The following is an 18,545-nucleotide window of genomic DNA, read 5'->3' as shown; positions in this document are numbered from 1 at the left end:
AAAAGTTTGGAGACACCTACTCATTCAAGGATTTCTTATTTTATTTTATATTTTCTACATTGTAGAATGTGGCTTGGCTCACAGTGAAGACATCAAAACTATGAAATAACACACATGGAATCGTGTAGTAACCAAAAAAGTGTCAAACAAATCAAAATATATTTAATATTTTAGATTCTTCAAAGTAGCCACCCTTTTCCTTGATGTCAGTTTTGCACACTCTTGGCATTCTCTCAACCAGCTTCATGAGGAATGCTTTTCCAACAGTTTTGAAGGAGTTACCACATACACTGAGCAAACGGGTGAATGTGGAGGCCAGGTCATCTGATGCAGCACTCCATCACTCTCCTTCTTGGTCAAATAGCGCTTACACAACCTGGAGGTGTGTTTTGGGTCATTGTCCTGTTGAAAAACATGATAGTCCCACTAAGCGCATACCAGATGGGATGTTGTATCGCTGCCGTATGCTGTGGTAGCCATGCTGGTTAAGTGTGCCTTTAATTCTAAATAAGTCACTGACAGTGTCACCAGCAAAGCACCCGTACACCATCACACCTCCTTCTCCATGCTTCACGGTTGGAACCACACTTGTGGAGATCATCCATCCACCTACTCTGCATCTCACAAAGACACGGCGGTTGGAGCCAAACATCTCAAATTCGGACTCTACAGATCAAAGGACAGATTTCCACCGGTCTAATGTCCATTGCTCGTGTTTCTTGGCTCAAGCAAGTCTCTTCTTCTAATTGGTGTCCTTTAGTAGTGGTTTCTTTGCAGCAATTCCACCATGAAGGCCTGATTCACACAGTCTCTTCTGAGCAATGGACATTAGACCTGTGGAAATATGTCCTTTGGTCTGTCTGCTGTGTCTTTGTGAGATGCAGAGTATGTGAACGGATAATCTCCACATGTGTGGTTCACACCGTGAAGCATGGAGGAGGAGGTGTGATGCTGTGGGTGTGCTTTGCTGGTGATTTATTTAGAATATCTGCGTCTCAATCCACTGCATCCGCCGATGTCGGCCTTCTGCATCTGCGATGGAGGCAATGCATGTCAAACCTGGAGACATCTCGAAAATCGGCCTGGTCATGAAAACGTCCGTAGCATCTCCTCTATGGAAAAATGTTGTCTACGACCCCAACGTGTGTCACGGAACTCATCTGAAGGTAACCCGGTACCGGGCTGAAAAATGTATGGAACTGAATAGGGCATTTCTATGTCAAAGGTATACAGGTAGTTCCATGGTAAAACCTTTTTTTTCTGAGCTTTCTTATACTTCTCAGATATAGGACAGACATTTCAAGACATACTTCCTTTTGATAAAAAAATGTACTCTCATTTTTTCCGTGTATGAAACAGTTATTCAATGCATTTCTATGGGCCAATAGGCCCAAGGCCAAATTCAATGTTGCATCAAATCATTTAAAATAAATATATATTGATTTTATACCTACCAGGGGTCCTCAAATTCAAAATCAAAAAGCTACATTTTTCTTGGTATGACCATCTTAAAACAATTCCATATGTCAGGTTAGTAGTAGTCTCGCGTTGGCATACCTCCAAAGTCACATCGCTGTCACTCCTCTCTTGAATGGCAAAACCAGTTTGAATGGTCCGCTGGCTCCCAGCAGCAAGATTTTGATTGGATGGTGCAGGAGCAGATGCGGTCAAAGTAGTGGAATGGGGTAGTGGGTTTTAGGTTATTTGGAAGTTGAAGTGTAAGGTTAGTTGGAAGTTTTTTTCTATTTATTTTTTTCTCACCTTTTCCCATTTTGTGTCACAAAGTATAATCGATATATATATAATAGTCAAATTGGGGGGGTTAAATTCCAAAGAAGAAGAAGAATGATGTGTGTTGTTGCTATGTCCATCACTGTTTTCAGACCAGGAAGGACACATGTTACCATATGCTAATTTGCAACATTGCAGAAAAAAAACGTAATTCTGTTTTGTCAGAAGTGTGCTCTACAGACAAAATCGATGGGGTTTTAATCTACGATTTCCCTGCCATCCTCAACATAGATTAAAATAATCCTCAAGCACTGTTGCAGACTGGCCTCTGATTGGGGCCTCCAAATCACTAAATGCGCCCCTGTGTGTACAAATAATTATCAGGTAGAACAGCTAACCAGTAGGCTCCGGACCTCGAGGGTAAGAGTTGAATACCCCTGCCCTAGTGAGTAATCCCAACCCCACTTTTAATTTGGCACCTAGAATAGTGGACTTTTATTGTGAAAAATTCCGAAACGTCGTGCCCCGGAACTACTTTTTAGTGTTAATGACGAGGCGCTAGCATTTTCCATTCGTACAGTCCGGACGCTAACAGCAATGTGTATTTTTTTATTAGCTTAGCAAATTATTATTTTAACATAAGTAACCCAGTTGTAGCAGTGAATGGCCATATAGCGTCGAATAGTGAATATTAGCCACATCTACCCGGTCTTTGAGAGGATAACCTTCCCGTCATGATTGGGAGAGAGGCGGAGGTCAGGCGCGCGGGCTGTCAACAATGTCCAGCTGAAAAAACGCTACTGGGTCCCCAACTTTCTCGTAAGTCATAGTCCTGGTAACGACACTCAATGACGTCTAATAACATAGATAGCCAACTTGCTTAATATATTAGCTACCTATGCTGTTTGTAACAGATGTCAATTTTGTGGGGCGACCCAGTCGCACAGACATAGCTATCTACGCATGTCACTGTCAACTGCAATGCCGTAATGCTAGCTAACTTGTAGCTAACTACTGGTAGGCTGGACACATGAACATGTGTGCGTTCTTTTCTGATAAAAACTAGTTCATTGCATCCACCATGGAGCCCAGTTTCATACTATTACCATATGTCCCAGCTGCTTGCCATAGTTTGAAGTAATTATTAAAAAACAGGCATTATGTAGGGTATTTTTCACCCTATTTAGGGCATTGAGTTAATAAAGCCGCATACAAACATAGTCTCTTTTTTGCTTTCTTGAGTCAGGCAGCTCCAAAATGCAGGTAATTTCTGTGGGGGAGCCAGTGGAAGATACAGAGCGAAGGGGTTGGTAATGTTCTCTAGTTGCTCCTTGATTGGCTCAGTGTTCTGTCACTCAATGGGGACACTACTTCACTGCCAAATCTCAGGGTAGAGCTCGAAAATTCAAGTCCCTTGGGTGCTGCCATAGAGTTGTATTAGAAGTGCCCATCCAAGAAGGCTCAAGGTCATTGGCCACAGATAAAATTACTTAAAATCACGTTATATCTACAGTAGCTTTGATTAGACTGGTCTGAGGCACTGCATCTCAGTGCAAGAGGCGTCACTACAGTTCCTGGTTCGAATCCAGGCTTTATCACATCCGGCCATGATTGGGAGTCCCATAGGGCGGCGCACAGTTGGCCCAGCGTCGTCTGGGTTTGGCCGGGGTAGACCGTCATTGTAAATAAGAATTTGTTCTTAACTGACTTGCCTTGTTAAATAAAGGTTACACACACCACACTGACCCGAAAGTAATTTTGTTGGCATTTACGTATGTCCCCATTACCAGTAAAACATAATCAAAACCTATTTATTTCACTTACTTGCTGTTTCGTTGTTCATTTGTTTAGTCGTTTCATTCTCATCCAGGATTTATATGGAACGCTGTTTGGGTCTTTGCATGTCAAAAAAGAGACATGTCAAATAACACTATTTGACCAATCAGGACCTGAATATGACTTCACGTCACATAATAATTTAACACGTTCATCATTTTTTTACGTAGTTATTACACATTGATTACACTCACTCGTATTTCATATGTCACAACGATTCATCGGTACGTATGCTATGATGCTGGTGAAGTTGTCTCGCACACCTACAGTGCTGGTCATAATAAAAGCTAGCTAGCTCATGGATGCAAACAATGTTCTTCCCCAAAAACATAGCAAAACGACCTCTGTTTCAGTAGCTAGCTATAGTTAGCTAGCTAACTATATAGCTATGTGTCATCATCTAAAATAACCCTAATTTATAAGACGGTTCCTATTTGATTAATGGTGGTCGAACACATTTATGTGAAGCTAGCCACAATAAGGATTAGTCACAATAGTGGACTATGTGGTTAGCCTTCAAAATAAAGTATGTCTTTGACAGTGATGTAAATGAATATTTAAAGTAGAATTATGCCATAATTGAATGGATCATCAACAAAAGACAATAATGAGATTATTTGACAAATCTGTTGAAATCAGTCTGGATGTATTATACTTTAAAATTGCGTTGGGGGCATACTTATTTCACTGTACAGCCTTGCCTATGGATTGTGGATCAATGACATGGGGTATCAGTCTACTCAGTGACACCCAGAGAACATTAGCATCGTAGCTCTTATTGCGGGACTCTGAAACAACTGAGAATTGAGCCACCTCTATTGTCAAACTATGTGTATTGAACACTATTCCTGAGGAAAAACAATACTGCGTGGATGTTTTGGAGTCTGGTAACTCTGAGGAGGACGTTGGGAAAAAATTGCTTGGGTATTGAGTAGCCCCATTTCATTGATCCCCAATCCTTAGGTAAAGCTGTACAGTGCAATATGAATCTCAATACACACACTAGGCTGACTGGGGAGGGGATTTCACACAGTCACAGTCTGGCGATAAGAGCTGCAACGCTAATATTTGTGTGAACCTTCACAGTTGTGTTCTGTTAGTGTTACCGAGTAGACTGATACTCCATTCCATTGCTTCACAGTCCAACCTTGTTTAACATGATCTAGTCTAAATATGGCATGATTCCACCAATTGTAACCTACTGCATCACTTTCAAAGAGGCACTTCTTTTTTTTCTTTTTTTATACTTTGTTTTTATTGTAGGAACACAAAGAAAGTACAAATAAAGTAAAATAAAAGAACAAAAATGATCTGGCAGTTACAGTGCACTTCATACCTTCAACATCATATCATCATATTAGTTACATTAGCATCTTTGAATTAGACCTTTTCCAAGTATGAAACCCATTTCTCCCAGTATTCCTGACCTCTCTCCTGTTGAGTTCTTAAAGCAAAGGTCATACGCTCCATGTGGTGTATTTCTTCTACAATGTCTATCCATTGTGTCACTGTGGGAGGGTCTTTTTGTAGCCATTTCCTAGTGATAGCCTTTTTACTGGCTGCCAGTAGGACCTTCAAGAGGTACTTTTCTCTATTGTGTAAGTTATCTGGTATTTCACCCATGTACAAAGAAATGAATGTTTGTTCTATGTCAAATCCCATTATTTTTCCAATGTTAGATCTTATTTCTCCCCAGTAAGTTTCGATTGCGGGGCAGGACCAAAAGATATGAGAGTAGTCCGCCCTCAATAGACCGCATACTCTCCATTAAGGGTGTGATGAGCCAGTCTGTTTTGATTTCAGTAGGGCAACTATAGGGCAACATCTTAAAAATAGCTCACTTGGTAGTGTGTACCGGTGCTCGACCAGTTACGAAAGCACACATCACCCACAGAGATTGGTTTATTGTCAAGGGCAATGAATTCCATTTTCTTAGAGTTAATGGATTTTGCCTTTGAGTTGGCTCGCTGAAATTTCCTTGCTCTTTCAAATGACTGCTCGACTTGTTGACTGCTCGATCCACACAGCAGACATTATGGGCTAGGTTAGGAATGCTGTGTTGCATGTGTAGCGCAAAATTCTACGTGGCGTCATTACGTCATGTACCTACGTTGTATATGTATGCATGTCAGCGTTGACATCGGTTTTGCACATCGGCGTTACACTAGACATCGGGCCGATACCGATGTTGGCATTTATTGCTAATATTGTCCGTTTCCGATATGTTCACCAATTATATTGTGCATCCCTAGAACAAACTCTTATTTCCAATGACGGTCTAACCCGGACGACGCTGGACCAATTGTGCGCCATCCTATGGGACTCCCGATCACGGCCGGTTGTGATACAGCCTGGGATCACTAGCCTGCTATTCAGTGGAGTGGCTGTGTGGTCCCAATTCTGGGTTTAAGGGTCTCTTTTCCAAGCTTAAAATGATTAACATTCAACATTGGCCATGCTGTCAATCAAGCATGATTTCTGTCGCGCTCAAAATAACTAACTCGGAACTGGGATCTTTTATGTCAGCTTATGAAACATAGGACCAACACTTTACATGTTGTTTTATATTTTTGTTCAGTATAAATAAAGCCTAATATTGCGTAAGCTGTTTTTAGCATATGAGTGCTGAAGGTGCCACGCCGCCGGGCACAGCGCGCGAGCGAATTAATATTTTTTCAGGAATTTCCTAGCGACTGATTTTGCGAAGATTGTTTCTCCGCCGGTGCTCCGCACCGCTCATATTGCCTGGGGGTTGTTAGGCATGCAACATTACTTGTAGATCAAAATGTCAACCGTTACATGCTTAGTTCGATACTGAAGGAGAGGACACATCAGTTGTCACTTAAAACTTCTCCTGGCTGCAAGCCCGAGGTCGGTACACTTTTGACAACAGCCAGCTCAAGTGCAGGGCGCGAAATTCAAAATATATTTTTTTGAAATATTTAACTTTCACACATTAACAAGTCCAATACAGCACTTGAAAGATAAACATCTTGTGAATACAGCCAACATGTCCGACTTTTAAAATGTTTTACAGCGGAAACACCACGTATATTTATGTTAGCTCACCACCAAATACAAAAAAGACAGACATTTTTCACAGCACAGGTAGCATGCACAAAACCAACCTAACTAACCAACAACCAACCAAACTAACCAAGAAACAACTTCATCAGATGACAGTCTTATAACATGTTATTCAATAAATCTATGTTTTGTTCGAAAAATGTGCATATTTGAGCTATAAATCAGTTTTACATTGCAGCTACCATCACAGCTACCGTCAGAAATGGCACCGAAGCAGCCAGTGTAATTACAGACACCAACGTCAAATACCTAAATACTCATCATAAAACATTTCTGAAAAATACATGGTGTACAGCAAATGAAAGACAGGCATCTTGTGATTCCAGCCAATATTTCAGATTTTAAGTGTTTTACAGCGAAACCACAATATAGCATTATATTAGCTTACCACAATAGCCAGAAACACAAGCCATTCCCCAGCAGCAAAAGTTAGCGATCGTAACAAACCAGCAAAAGATATATAATTTTTGACTAACCTTGATAAGCTTCATCAGATGATAGTCCTATAACATCAGGTTATACATACACTTATGTTTTGTTCGAAAATGTGCATATTTAGAGCTGAAATCAGTGGTTATACATTGTGCTAACGTAGCATCTTTTTCCCAGAATGTGCGGATATTTTTGACACTCACTTCTTCTGACCAAATAACTATACATGAACGTTACTAAAAAATACATGTTGTATAGGAAATGATAGATACACTAGTTCTTAATGCAATCGCCGTGTTAGAATTCTAAAAATAACTTCATTACGATATGCAGTTTACGTTATGGCGAGAGCGTGCCCAAAATCTGGGCGCAAACTACTAGTACAACATGTTCGACAGATATATGAAATAGCATCATAAAATGGGTCCTACTTTTGACGATCTTCCATCAGAATGTTGTACAAGGGGTCCTTTGTCCAGAACAATCGTTGTTTGGATTTAGAATGTCCTCTTCTCCAGTCAATTAGCACGGAAAGCTAGCAAAGTAGCGCGAAGCTCTCCTTCCTGAACAAAGGCACACAACGCAACACGCCTAACGTCCCGAATAAATTTCAATAATCTAATAAAACTATATTGAAAAAACATACTTTACGATGATATTGTCACATGTATCAAATAAAATCAAAGCCGGAGATATTAGTCTTCTATAACGACAGCTTATCAGAAGGCAAAACCAGGTCCCTTCACGCGCTCTCCAGAAAACAGGAAACTGGTGACACGTCATACAAAGAGCTTTTATTCGACCCCAGATCAAGTTATACACTCCATTTCTTCTCTCACTGCCTGTCGACATCTAGTGAAGACGAAGACGTTTGAAGTGCATGTATTCTAATAAATATCAAGGACATTTATAGGCAGGCCCTAGAACAGAGCATCGATTTCAGATTTTCCACTTCCTGTCAGGAAGTTTGCTGCAAAATGAGTTCTGTTTTACTCACAGATATAATTCAAATGGTTTTAGAAACTAGAGAGTGTTTTCTATCCAATAGTAATAATAATATGCATATTGTACGAGCAAGAATTGAGTATGAGGCCGTTTGAAATGGGCACCTTTCATCCAGGCTACTCAATACTGCCCCTGCAGCCCAAACAGGTTAAGATTAGGTATTTTCGGAAGGTAGAAGGAAAGTAATATGAGCAAAACGTTAATATGAGCAAAACAATTCATAACTTTTGAACCTGTTGATGCATGCTTCATTTAGATAGATTTTGGGCTCTGTGGACCGATGCAGTCACTTAAACATTTTAATCAGGGACCGATGTGTATAGGTGAATCGTTACATCTCTAGCGTATACCAAGCTTTTTATTTTCAAAGTATTTTACCTTTAATTCAGCTCGTTGCGACCCTGCAGAAATAACTTTAAAGACGACGACGACCACAAAATATAAAGTTCTCAAAAGTTGTTACGCGAAACCTGTACTGCTGTCAACAGAGCTTGGTGCCTATTATCGGATGTATTAGCTTACGGAATCTAAACCTTTGGATATTATCTTAATGACATGTTAAACATAGACCCCACTGAACAATTCACAACATTAATAATCATATTTGTCTTGGTAAAATGTTTTATAACATAAGGAAGTGATATGTCATCACCAAAGCGCCTTTTCACCCATTCTGAGCGGAGTGGGTGGACACCCTACTTATTGGTCTTAAAGGGTGGGTAGCATAAACTTAACTACATGTAACATATAGATTTGCATTAGTATACAAGTCAAAAGTCCCAATGCAAAGTTACAAATGAAATAAAATGTTATGTCAATGTAAATAGCCTGGTGGCCATTTGATTAATTGTTAAGCAGTCTTATGGCTTGGAGGTAGAAGCTGTTAAGGAGCCTTTTGGTCTTGGACTTGGCGCTCCGGTACCGCTTGCCATGCGGAGGCAGAGAGAAAATGGTCTATGACTTGGGCGACTGGAGTCTCTGACAATTTTATGGGCTTTCCTCTGACACCACCTATTTAGTAGGTCCTGGATGGCAGGAAGCTTGGCCCCAGTGATGTATTGGCCCGTACGCACTACCCTCGGTAGCGCCTTATGGTCAGATGCCGAGCAGTTGCCATACCAGGCGGTGATGCGGTCAGGATGCTGTTGATGGTGCAGCTGTAGACATTTTTTTAAGATCTGGGGGACTCATGCCAAATCTTTTCAGTCTCCTGAGGGGCAAAATGTTTTGTCTTGGTGTCTTTGGACCATGATAGTTCGTTGGTGATGTGGACACCAAGGAACTTAACTCTCGACCCCCTCCACTACAGCGACGGCGATGTTAATGGGGGCTTGTTCGGCCCACCTTTTCCTGTAGTCCACGATCAGCTCCTTTGTCTTGCTCACACTGAGGGAGAGGTTGGTGATCAGTGATCAGGCCTACCACTGTTGTGTCTAGAGGTCGATCGATTAATCGGCATGGCCGATTTAATTAAGGGCCGATTTCAAGTTTTCATAACAATCGGTAATCAGCATTTTTGGGCGCCGATTACATTGCAATCCACGAGGAGACTGCGTGGCAGGCTGACCACCTGTTACGCGAGTGCAGCAAGTAGCCTAGGTAAGTTGCTGGCTAGCATTAAACTTATCTTATAAAAAAACTATCTTAACATAGTCACTAGTTAACTACACATGGTTTATGATATTACTAGTTTAACTAGCTTGTCCTGCGTTGCATATAATCAATGCAGTTCCTGTTAATTTATCATCGAATCACAGCCTACTTCATCTTCGCGAACAAAAGCGCATTTGCGAAGAAAGCACAATCGTTGCACCAATGTACCTAAACATAAATGCCTTTCTTAAAATCAATACACAAGTATGTATTTTTAAACCTGCATATTAGGTTAAAAAAAGTTAATGTTAGCAGGCAATATTAACCAGAGAATTTGTGTCACTTCTCTTGCGTTCAGTGCAAGCAGAGTCAGGGTATATGCAGCGCTTTGGGCTGCCTGGCTCGTTGCGATCTGTGTGAAGGCCATTTCTTCCTAACAAAGACCATAATTAATTTGCCTGAATTTTACATAATTATGACATAACATTGAAGGTTGTGCAATGTAACAGCAATATTTAGACTTAGGGTTGCCACCCGTTCAATAAAATATGGAACGGTTCCGTATTTCACTGAAAGAATAAACGTTTTGTTTTCGAAATTATAGTTTCCAGTTTTTACCATAGTAATGACCTAAGGCTCGTATTTCGTGTGTTTATTATAATTAAGTCTATGATTTGAAATTTGAGAGAGCAGTCTGACTGAGCGGTGATAGGCAGGAGCAGGCTCGTAAGCATTCATTCAAACAGCACTTTCCTGCGTTTGCCAGCAAATCTTCGCAATGCTTGAAGCACAGCGCTGTTTATGACTTCAAGCCTATCAACTCCCGAGATTAGGCTGGCAATACTTTAGTGCCTATAAGAACATCCAATAGTCAAAGGTATATGAAATACAAATGGTATAGAGAGAAATAGTCGACGTGTCATAATAACTACAACCTAAAACTTCTTAACTGGGAATATTGAAGACTCATGTTAAAAGGAACCGCCAGCTTTCATATGTTCTGAGCGAGGAACTTAAACGTTAGCTGTTTTACATGGCACATATTGCTCTTTTACTTTCTTCTCCAACACTGTGGTTTTGCATTATTTAAACCAAATTGAACATGTTTCATTATTTATTTGAGACTAAATTGATTTTATTTCTGTATTCTATTAAGTTCAAATAAGTGTTCATTCAGTATTGTTGTAATTGTCATTATTATTATTAAAAAAAATTATATATATATATATATATATATATATAGTCCCAGGGTCCTTAGCTTAGTGATGAGCTTCCTGGGCACTATGGTGTTGAACGCTGAGCTGTAGTCAATGAACAGCATACTCCCATAGGTGTTCCTTTTGTCCAGGTGGGAAAGGGCAGTGTGGAGTGCAATTGAGATTGCATCATCTGTGGATCTGTTGGGTTGGAATGCGAATTGGAGTGGGTCTAGGCCCTAGAATTACATTAACAGCACTGCTGTGCTGTTAATGTAATTCATGACGAGCCTTTCAAAGCACTTCATAGCTACCTACGTGAGTGCTACAGGGTGGTAATCATTTAGGCAGATTACCTTCACTTCCTTGGTCTGCTTGAAAGAAGTAGGTATTACAGACTCGGTCAGGGAGTGGTTGAAAATGTCAGTGAAGACACTTGCCGGTTGGTCAGCACATGCTCGGAGTATACGTCCTGGTAATCTGTCTGGCCACGTGGCTTTGTGAATGTTGACCTGTTTAAAGGTCTTGCTCACATCGGCTACCGAGAGTGTTATCACACAGTCGTCCAGAACAGCTGGTGCTCTCGTGCATGCTTCAGTGTTACTTGCCTCGAAGCGAGCATAATAGGCATTTAGCTCGTCTGGTAGGCTCGCGTCACTGGGCAGTTCGTGGCTGGCTTTCCCTTTGTAGTCCTTAATAGTTTTCAAGCCTTGCCACATCCGACAAACGTCAGAGCTGGTGTAGTAGGATTCAATCTTAATCCTGTATTGAAGTTTTGTTTGTTTTATGGTTTGTCTGAGGGCATAGCAGGATTTCTTATAAGCGTCCAGATTGGTTGCGGATGTTGCCTGTAATCCATGGCTTCTGGTTGGGATATGTACTTACGGTCATTGAGGGGACAACGTCATCGATGAAGCCGATGACTGAGGTGGTATACTCATCAATGCCATTGGATGAATCCCGGGAACATATTCCAGTCTATGCTATCAAAACAGTCCTGTAGCGTAGCATCCATGTCATCTGACCACTTCCGTATTGTGAAAGTCACTGGTACTTCCTGCTTTAGTTTAAGCTTGTGAGCAGGAATCAGGAGGATAGAATTATGGTCAGATTTGCCAAATGCAGGGCGGGGAAGAGCTTTGTATGCATATCTATGTGTGGAGTAAAGGTGGTTTAGAGGTTGTTTTTTTTTTTCTCTGGTTGCACATGTGACATGCTGGTAAAACTGATTTAAGTTTGCCTGCATTAAAGTCCCCAGCCACTAGGAGTGCCGCTTCTGGATGAGCATTTTCTTGTTTTCTTATGGCCTTATAGAGTTGGTTGAGTGTGGTCTTAGTGCCAGCATCGGTTTGTGGTGGTAAATAGACGGCTGCGAATAATATAGATAGTGTGGTCTACACCTTATCGTAAGGTACTCTATCTCAGGTGAGCAATACCTTGAGACTTCTTTACTCCTCACTTTTCGAGTTATTCCTACTCTTTAACTGTCAGCAACCTATGTCACATGACCACGTGCCCATGTCAGTGCCAAACAGGACTGTCAGCGTTCTTAGTAGCACAACTGCAGTGGGACCTTAGGTTTGTTAGCTCATTAATTAATTCATCTTTTATCATTGTCTGATGAATACAGGTGAACAGTACACGTGTTGGCATTTTAATAATGGAAGAGATGGAGACCTGTGCACTGTCGAAAAAAAGAATGAATCCAAAACTGGGACTTGAATGCAAAATAAGATGTTTATTAAAATGTCATGGTGCCCATCAAATCATAGTGCATAAATGAAAGGTGTAAACACTTCTTTGACAGTGTGCGGGTCTCCATCTCTTCCAGTATTCTTATTTTGACTCTTACGCACCTGGAACAGACACTTCAGTAATAAGGATCTTAAAAGAGTGCAGACGTCCTCTTACTTAGGCATTATAATAATGAAATTATTTACCTTTTAATTCTTGCATCTGCAGGTTAACCTGTCTAGGATCAGCGTGGCGCTAGCGGCACCTCCCCCCCCCCCCACTGAAAAACCAGTGCCGCGAAATTCAAAAAAAATATTTTTTAAAAATATTTAACTTTCACACATTAAAGTCCAATACAGCTAATGAAAGACACAGATCTTGTGAATCCAGTCAACATTTCCGATTTTTAAAATGTTTTACAGGGAAGACACAATATGTAAAGATGTACATCTATTACCTAAAAACACATTAGCATAATCCACCATCTTTTATTTGTCCACCAACACCAGTAGCCATCACCAATTCGGCTAAACTAAGATATTTATAGCCCCTAACCAACAAAAAAACTCATTAGATGACAGTCTGATAACATATTTATGGTATGGGATAGGTTTTGTTAGAAAAAAGTGCATATTTCAGGTAGACTTCATAGTTTACAATTGCACCCACCATCACAAATGGACTAGAATAATTACAATGAGCAACGTGTTTACCTAACTACTAATCATCAAACATTTCGTAAAAATACACAGCATACACGAATCGAAAGACACAGATCCTGTGAATACAGACAATATTTCAGATTTTCTAAGTGTCTTACAGCGAAAACACAATAAATCGTTATATTAGCTTAGCACATAGCAATTAGCAGCCCAGCATTGATTCTAGCCAAAGTGAGCGATAAAAGTCAACATCGCCAAAAGATATTAATTTTTTCACTAACCTTCTCAGAATTCTTCCGATGACACTCCTGTAACATCACATTACAACATGCATATACAGTTTGATCGAAAATGTTTATATTTAGCCCCCAAAATCATGGTTAGACAATGTGAAATGTAGCTCAGTTGGTCAGAAAATGTCCTTGCGCCACTTAGACAGTGATCTACTCTTATACATAAATACTCATAAACGAGACTAAAAAATACAGGGTGGACAGGGATTGATAGACAATTTAATTCTTAATACAATTGCGTTATTACATTTTTTAATTTATCCTTACTTTTCAATACAGTTTGCGCCAAGCGAAGCTACGTCAAAAAACATGGCGTCCTAAGCCACTAAAATGTTTCGACAGAAACACGATTTATCATAATAAAAATGTCCTACCTTGAGCTGTTCTTCCATCAGTATCTTGGGCAAAGGATCCTTTCTTGGGAGAAATCGTCTTTTGGTGGAAAGCTGTCCTCTTGCCATGTGGAAATGTCAACTGCGTTCGGGATGAACTGAAAAGCGTGCCCAACTTTTCACATCGTTGCAAAAATAAATGTCCCAAAATCGCACTAAACGGATATAAATTGCTATAAAACGCTTTAAATTAACTACCTTATGATGTTTTTAACTCCTATAACGAGTGAAAAGATGACCGGAGAAATATAACAGGCTAAACTAACGCTTGGAACAAGTGCGCGCCGGTGTCCTCTTGGCTCATGACGCAGCTCCCAAAGAATGACTAGCTTCAGGGTTTTTTCATTTGTAGGGCCTGTGAACGCGCAATCGACCCCGTTGGAATCGTCATCACGTAAAGGCATCCAGGGGAAGACGTAAGAAGTGTCCGTATAGTCATAGCAACGACAGTGCCCTTTTAAATGACTTCAGAACAGTGGCCAACATTTCTCAAATCTGACTCCATGTCAGGGAAATTGCTGTAGAATGGGCTCTGTTCCACTTAGAGACAAAATTTCAACTCCTATAGAAACTATAGACTGTTTTCTATCCAATAATAATAATAATATGCATATTGTACGATCAAGGATTTTGTGGGAAGCCGTTTAAAAAATTAGCCAAATTAGCATAAGTAGTCTAAACAGCGCCCCCATCCCCAACAGGTTAAGACAAAGCTGAATCATGCCGGGGAAGCTGAAAGCTAAGATTGTGGCAGGGCGCCACTTACCTGTCATGGACAGAGCCAGCGACCTCACTGATGCCTTTGTAGAGGTGAGCATCCTGAAAAAACATCAGGTCAACGTAATCCTACAACCATTTCAACACGTACAGTATATACTGTGTTCCAGTGCTGCAGTCCTAGCCTTGTTGTCTTCTTCATTGATGTTCTTACAGGTCAAGTTTGGCAACACAACTTTCAAAACGGACGTCTTCCCCAAGTCACTTAACCCACAGTGGAACTCAGAGTGGTTCAAATTTGAGGTAAAATGTCTGGATATGGCTTGACTTATTTCTTTGTGAAATTGGTTGCAGGAGGTATTTGTGAATGGCATTGGATTACAGTGTAAATATGCTACAGTCAACATGATAGTCCTGTATCCTTGTTTCCTCAACTTTGTCACCCTTCCTGTAGGTGGATGATGAGGACTTGCAGGATGAGCCGTTACAAATCACAGTGTTGGACCATGACACTTACAGTGCCAACGATGCAATAGGGAAGGTCTACATTGACATCGACCCTCTGCTCTCCTGCGAGGCTGCTACTGTCATCTCTGGATGGTTCCCCATCTACGACACTATACACGGTGCGTTTTTTATAGGGTCATTCTATTTGATTTAATTCACTTTCTGACTAACCCCTTTTGATTTGTATGAAACATTCAATATATATTTGCCCATGGTCAGAAAGTGACTTTTTTCACCTCATTGCCAAAACATTCAGAAGATGGAGGTTCTCTAAGTTGACCCATTTTGCACACCATACCATGAGACCTCCAGTTCTTCATCACTGGAACATTTTTACGGATGAGTTTGATATAATTTAAAAGCTTATACATTAAAAAAAAAAAATAATCTTGTATGGAAAGTTTCGTTCAAATCAAAAGTCAAAAAGTGATCACAGTCAAATGGAACGATCTTGTAGAATTCCCTATCTACCATGCTATACACTGAGTCTGTTATATAGTTCCCCATCTGACACTAAGGATGTCAGTCATATACTTCCCCATCAAAAGGTGCATTGCCACAGTTGGACTTGTTAGATATAGAGCCAGGCCTCTAAAGGAACACACAGTGTTCTCTGTGTAACAGCCTGTAAATGCATGTTGTTGCTCTGCTGTAAAAAAAAACTGCCTTATTAAAAGCTGTTCTTTAACTGTGTCCGTTGGGTCATGATGATGTAGTTCCTGTCTTCCTGGTGTTAGAGAGGACAGTAACGTGTTATTTAAGAGTTGGTGTTTCTAGGGTTAGATGCTGTTTCTGACTGGTAGTAATGTTTCTGTTGATCTCCTCTCTTGTAGGTATCAGAGGGGAGATTAATGTTCTGGTGAAGGTGGACCTCTTCAATGACCTGAACCGCTTCAGACAGTCCTCTTGCGGTGTCAAATTCTTCTGCAGTGAGTCTGGTTCGCTATGGGGCTGTACTATAGTAGAGATGAGGTCTAGTCACAAGAAATTACGATAATGTGTGTGTTTATGCACGTCTCTGTGTGTTAGCAACGTCTATCCCGAGGTGTTACCGCGTGGCGCTGGTCCATGGCTTTGTTGAGGAGCTGGTGGTGAACGAGGACCCAGAGTACCAGTGGATTGACCGCATCAGAACCCCCAGAGCTTCTAACGAGGCCCGACAGAGACTCATCTCTCTCATGTCTGGTATATAACACCACTATCAAACACTCTATGTATACACTCCCCTGTGTTTTTATTTGTTCAGTGAAGCTAAAATTTTTAATTGGTCTCTATACTCCAGCATTTTGGGAATGAGATCAAATGTTTTATGAGGCGACAGTACAGGAATGTCACCTTTTTATTTGAGGATATTTTCGTGTCTTCAAAGTATTCATACCCCTTGACTTATTCCACATTTTGCTGTGTTACAGCCTGAATTCAAAATTGATTACATTTATTCTCACCCATTTACCTCACCCACAATGACCAAGTGAAAACATGTTTTTAGAACTTTTTGGAAAGGCACACATCTTCCAGAAGGACAACCACCTCTGCAGCACTCCACCAATCAGGCCTTTGTGGTAGAGTGGCCAGACGAAAGCCACTCCTCAGTAGAATGCACATGACGGCCTGCTTGGAGTTTGCCAAAAGGCACTTAAAGGATTCTCTGGTCTGATGAAACAAAGGTTGAACTCTTTGGCCTGAATGCCAAGCGTCACGTCTGGAGGAAACCTGGCACCATCCCTACGGTGAAACATGGTGGTGGAAGCATTATGCTGTGGGGATGTTTTTCAGCGGCATGGACTGAGAGACTAGTCAGGATCGAGGGAAAGATTAATGGAGCAAAGTACAGAGAGATCCTTGATGAAAACCTGCTCCAGAGCGCTCAGGATCTCAACCTGAGGCGAATGTTCACCTTCCAATAGGACAACGATCGTAAGCACACAGCCAAGACAAAGCAGGAGTGGCTTCGGGACAAGTCTCTGAATGTCCTTGAGTGGCCCAGCCAGAGCCCGGACTTGAACCTGATCGAACATCTCTGGAGAGACCTGAAGGACAGCCGTGCAGCGACACTCCCCATCCAACCTGACAGAGCTTGAGAGGATTTGCACAGAAAAATGGGAGAAACTCCCCAAATATAGGTGTGCCAAGCTTGTAGTGTCATACCCAAGAAGACTTTAATTGCTGCCAAAGGTGCTTCAACGAACCCAATAAAGGGTCTGAATACTTATGTAAATGTGATATTTCATTTTTATTTTTAACACATTTGCAAACATTTCTACAAACCTGTGTGCTTTATCATGGGGTATTGTGTGTAGATTGATAAGGGGAAAAAAATAATTGAATCCATTGTAGAATAAGGCTGTAACAAAATGAGGAATAAGTCAAGTGGTCTCAATACTTTCCAAATGCACTGTACGTCTCTTGTCTGAGCCGTTGAATTGCAACTCCACTTTGCCCCTGTTCTGTCATTTTGCCAGTTTGATTGTCTCATGGAGGGCATAGCTGGACTGTTTTGTACTCTTCCATGTTCTCAGTCACCTTGCCGTGGTTAAATGCTGTGGTTTGCACTTTAAGTTTTGCGCAAATTCTGCCGTCTATCCACAAGTTTTGGTTTGGATAAGTTAAAATCGTCACAGTGGGAACAACATCCTCTATGCACATCCTGATGAACTCAGGCACCAAGTCTCTGTATACGTAAATACTATTCTGAGGCAACCCGGAACATATCCCAGTCCACTTTATCAAAACAATCTTGAAGCATATATTTTGATTGGACAGACCAACATTGAACAATACTTATCACGGGTACTTCCTGTTTAAATTTCTGCCTATAGGAAGGGAGGAGTAGAATGGAGTCGGGCCTTGTAGCCGACCCGGAGGGGCAGTAGCAATGGTCAAGAGTGCTCGATGAGCGGGTAGCACAGGAGATCTGTTGCTAAAATTTCCGTAGCGTTTTTCTCATATTTCCTTTATTAAGTCCCCAGCTACAATAAATATGGCCTCAGGATATACAGTTTCCAGTTTTCACATAGACCAGTGTAGTTCTTTGAGCGCCATCGTGGTGTCAGCTTGGGGGGAATATACACGGCCGTGACGATGGCCGAAGATGATTCTCTCGGGAGGTAACGCGGTTGGCATTTGATGGTGGGGTATTCCAGATCTGGATAACAAAAGGACTTGAGCTCCGGTACGCTACCAGAGTCACACCATGAGTAGTTAATCATGAAACGTACACCTCCACCTTAACTTCTTTCTGTCTGTATGATGTATGGAGAACCCCGCTGGCTGAATGGACAGGGACAGCATATCCGGAGTGAGCCATGATTCTGTGAAAGAGAATGTTATAGGGTTGGGCCGATATCCTGATAGTATGAT

The 18,545-nt window shown here is 41.1% G+C and overlaps 1 protein-coding gene across 12 annotated transcripts in view; it reads left to right on the top strand.

The window, feature by feature from the left end:
* The window catches only part of LOC129866981 (C2 domain-containing protein 5-like), a 60,002-nt gene that overhangs the window by 2,218 nt on the left and 39,239 nt on the right, over positions 1–18,545 (top strand). For 11 of the 12 annotated variants that reach the window (XM_055940054.1, XM_055940056.1, XM_055940053.1 and 8 more), the window contains exons 1-6: positions 2,265–2,550; positions 14,663–14,771; positions 14,895–14,981; positions 15,133–15,304; positions 16,019–16,114; positions 16,215–16,370. In XM_055940054.1, the coding sequence (XP_055796029.1) occupies positions 14,682–14,771; positions 14,895–14,981; positions 15,133–15,304; positions 16,019–16,114; positions 16,215–16,370 (601 nt within the window). In that variant the 5' untranslated portion in view covers positions 2,265–2,550; positions 14,663–14,681. Of the gene's footprint in view, positions 1–2,264; positions 2,551–14,662; positions 14,772–14,894; positions 14,982–15,132; positions 15,305–16,018; positions 16,115–16,214; positions 16,371–18,545 lie in introns of those variants that run through there. The other variant, XM_055940048.1, reaches the window with a different exon arrangement.

This window comes from Salvelinus fontinalis, chromosome 12 (assembly GCF_029448725.1).
Source record: "Salvelinus fontinalis isolate EN_2023a chromosome 12, ASM2944872v1, whole genome shotgun sequence".
In the NCBI taxonomy this organism is placed as follows: Eukaryota; Metazoa; Chordata; class Actinopteri; order Salmoniformes; family Salmonidae; genus Salvelinus; species Salvelinus fontinalis.
Note: the sequence above shows the minus strand (reverse complement) of the source record. Positions and strands in the feature narration are given on the sequence as shown.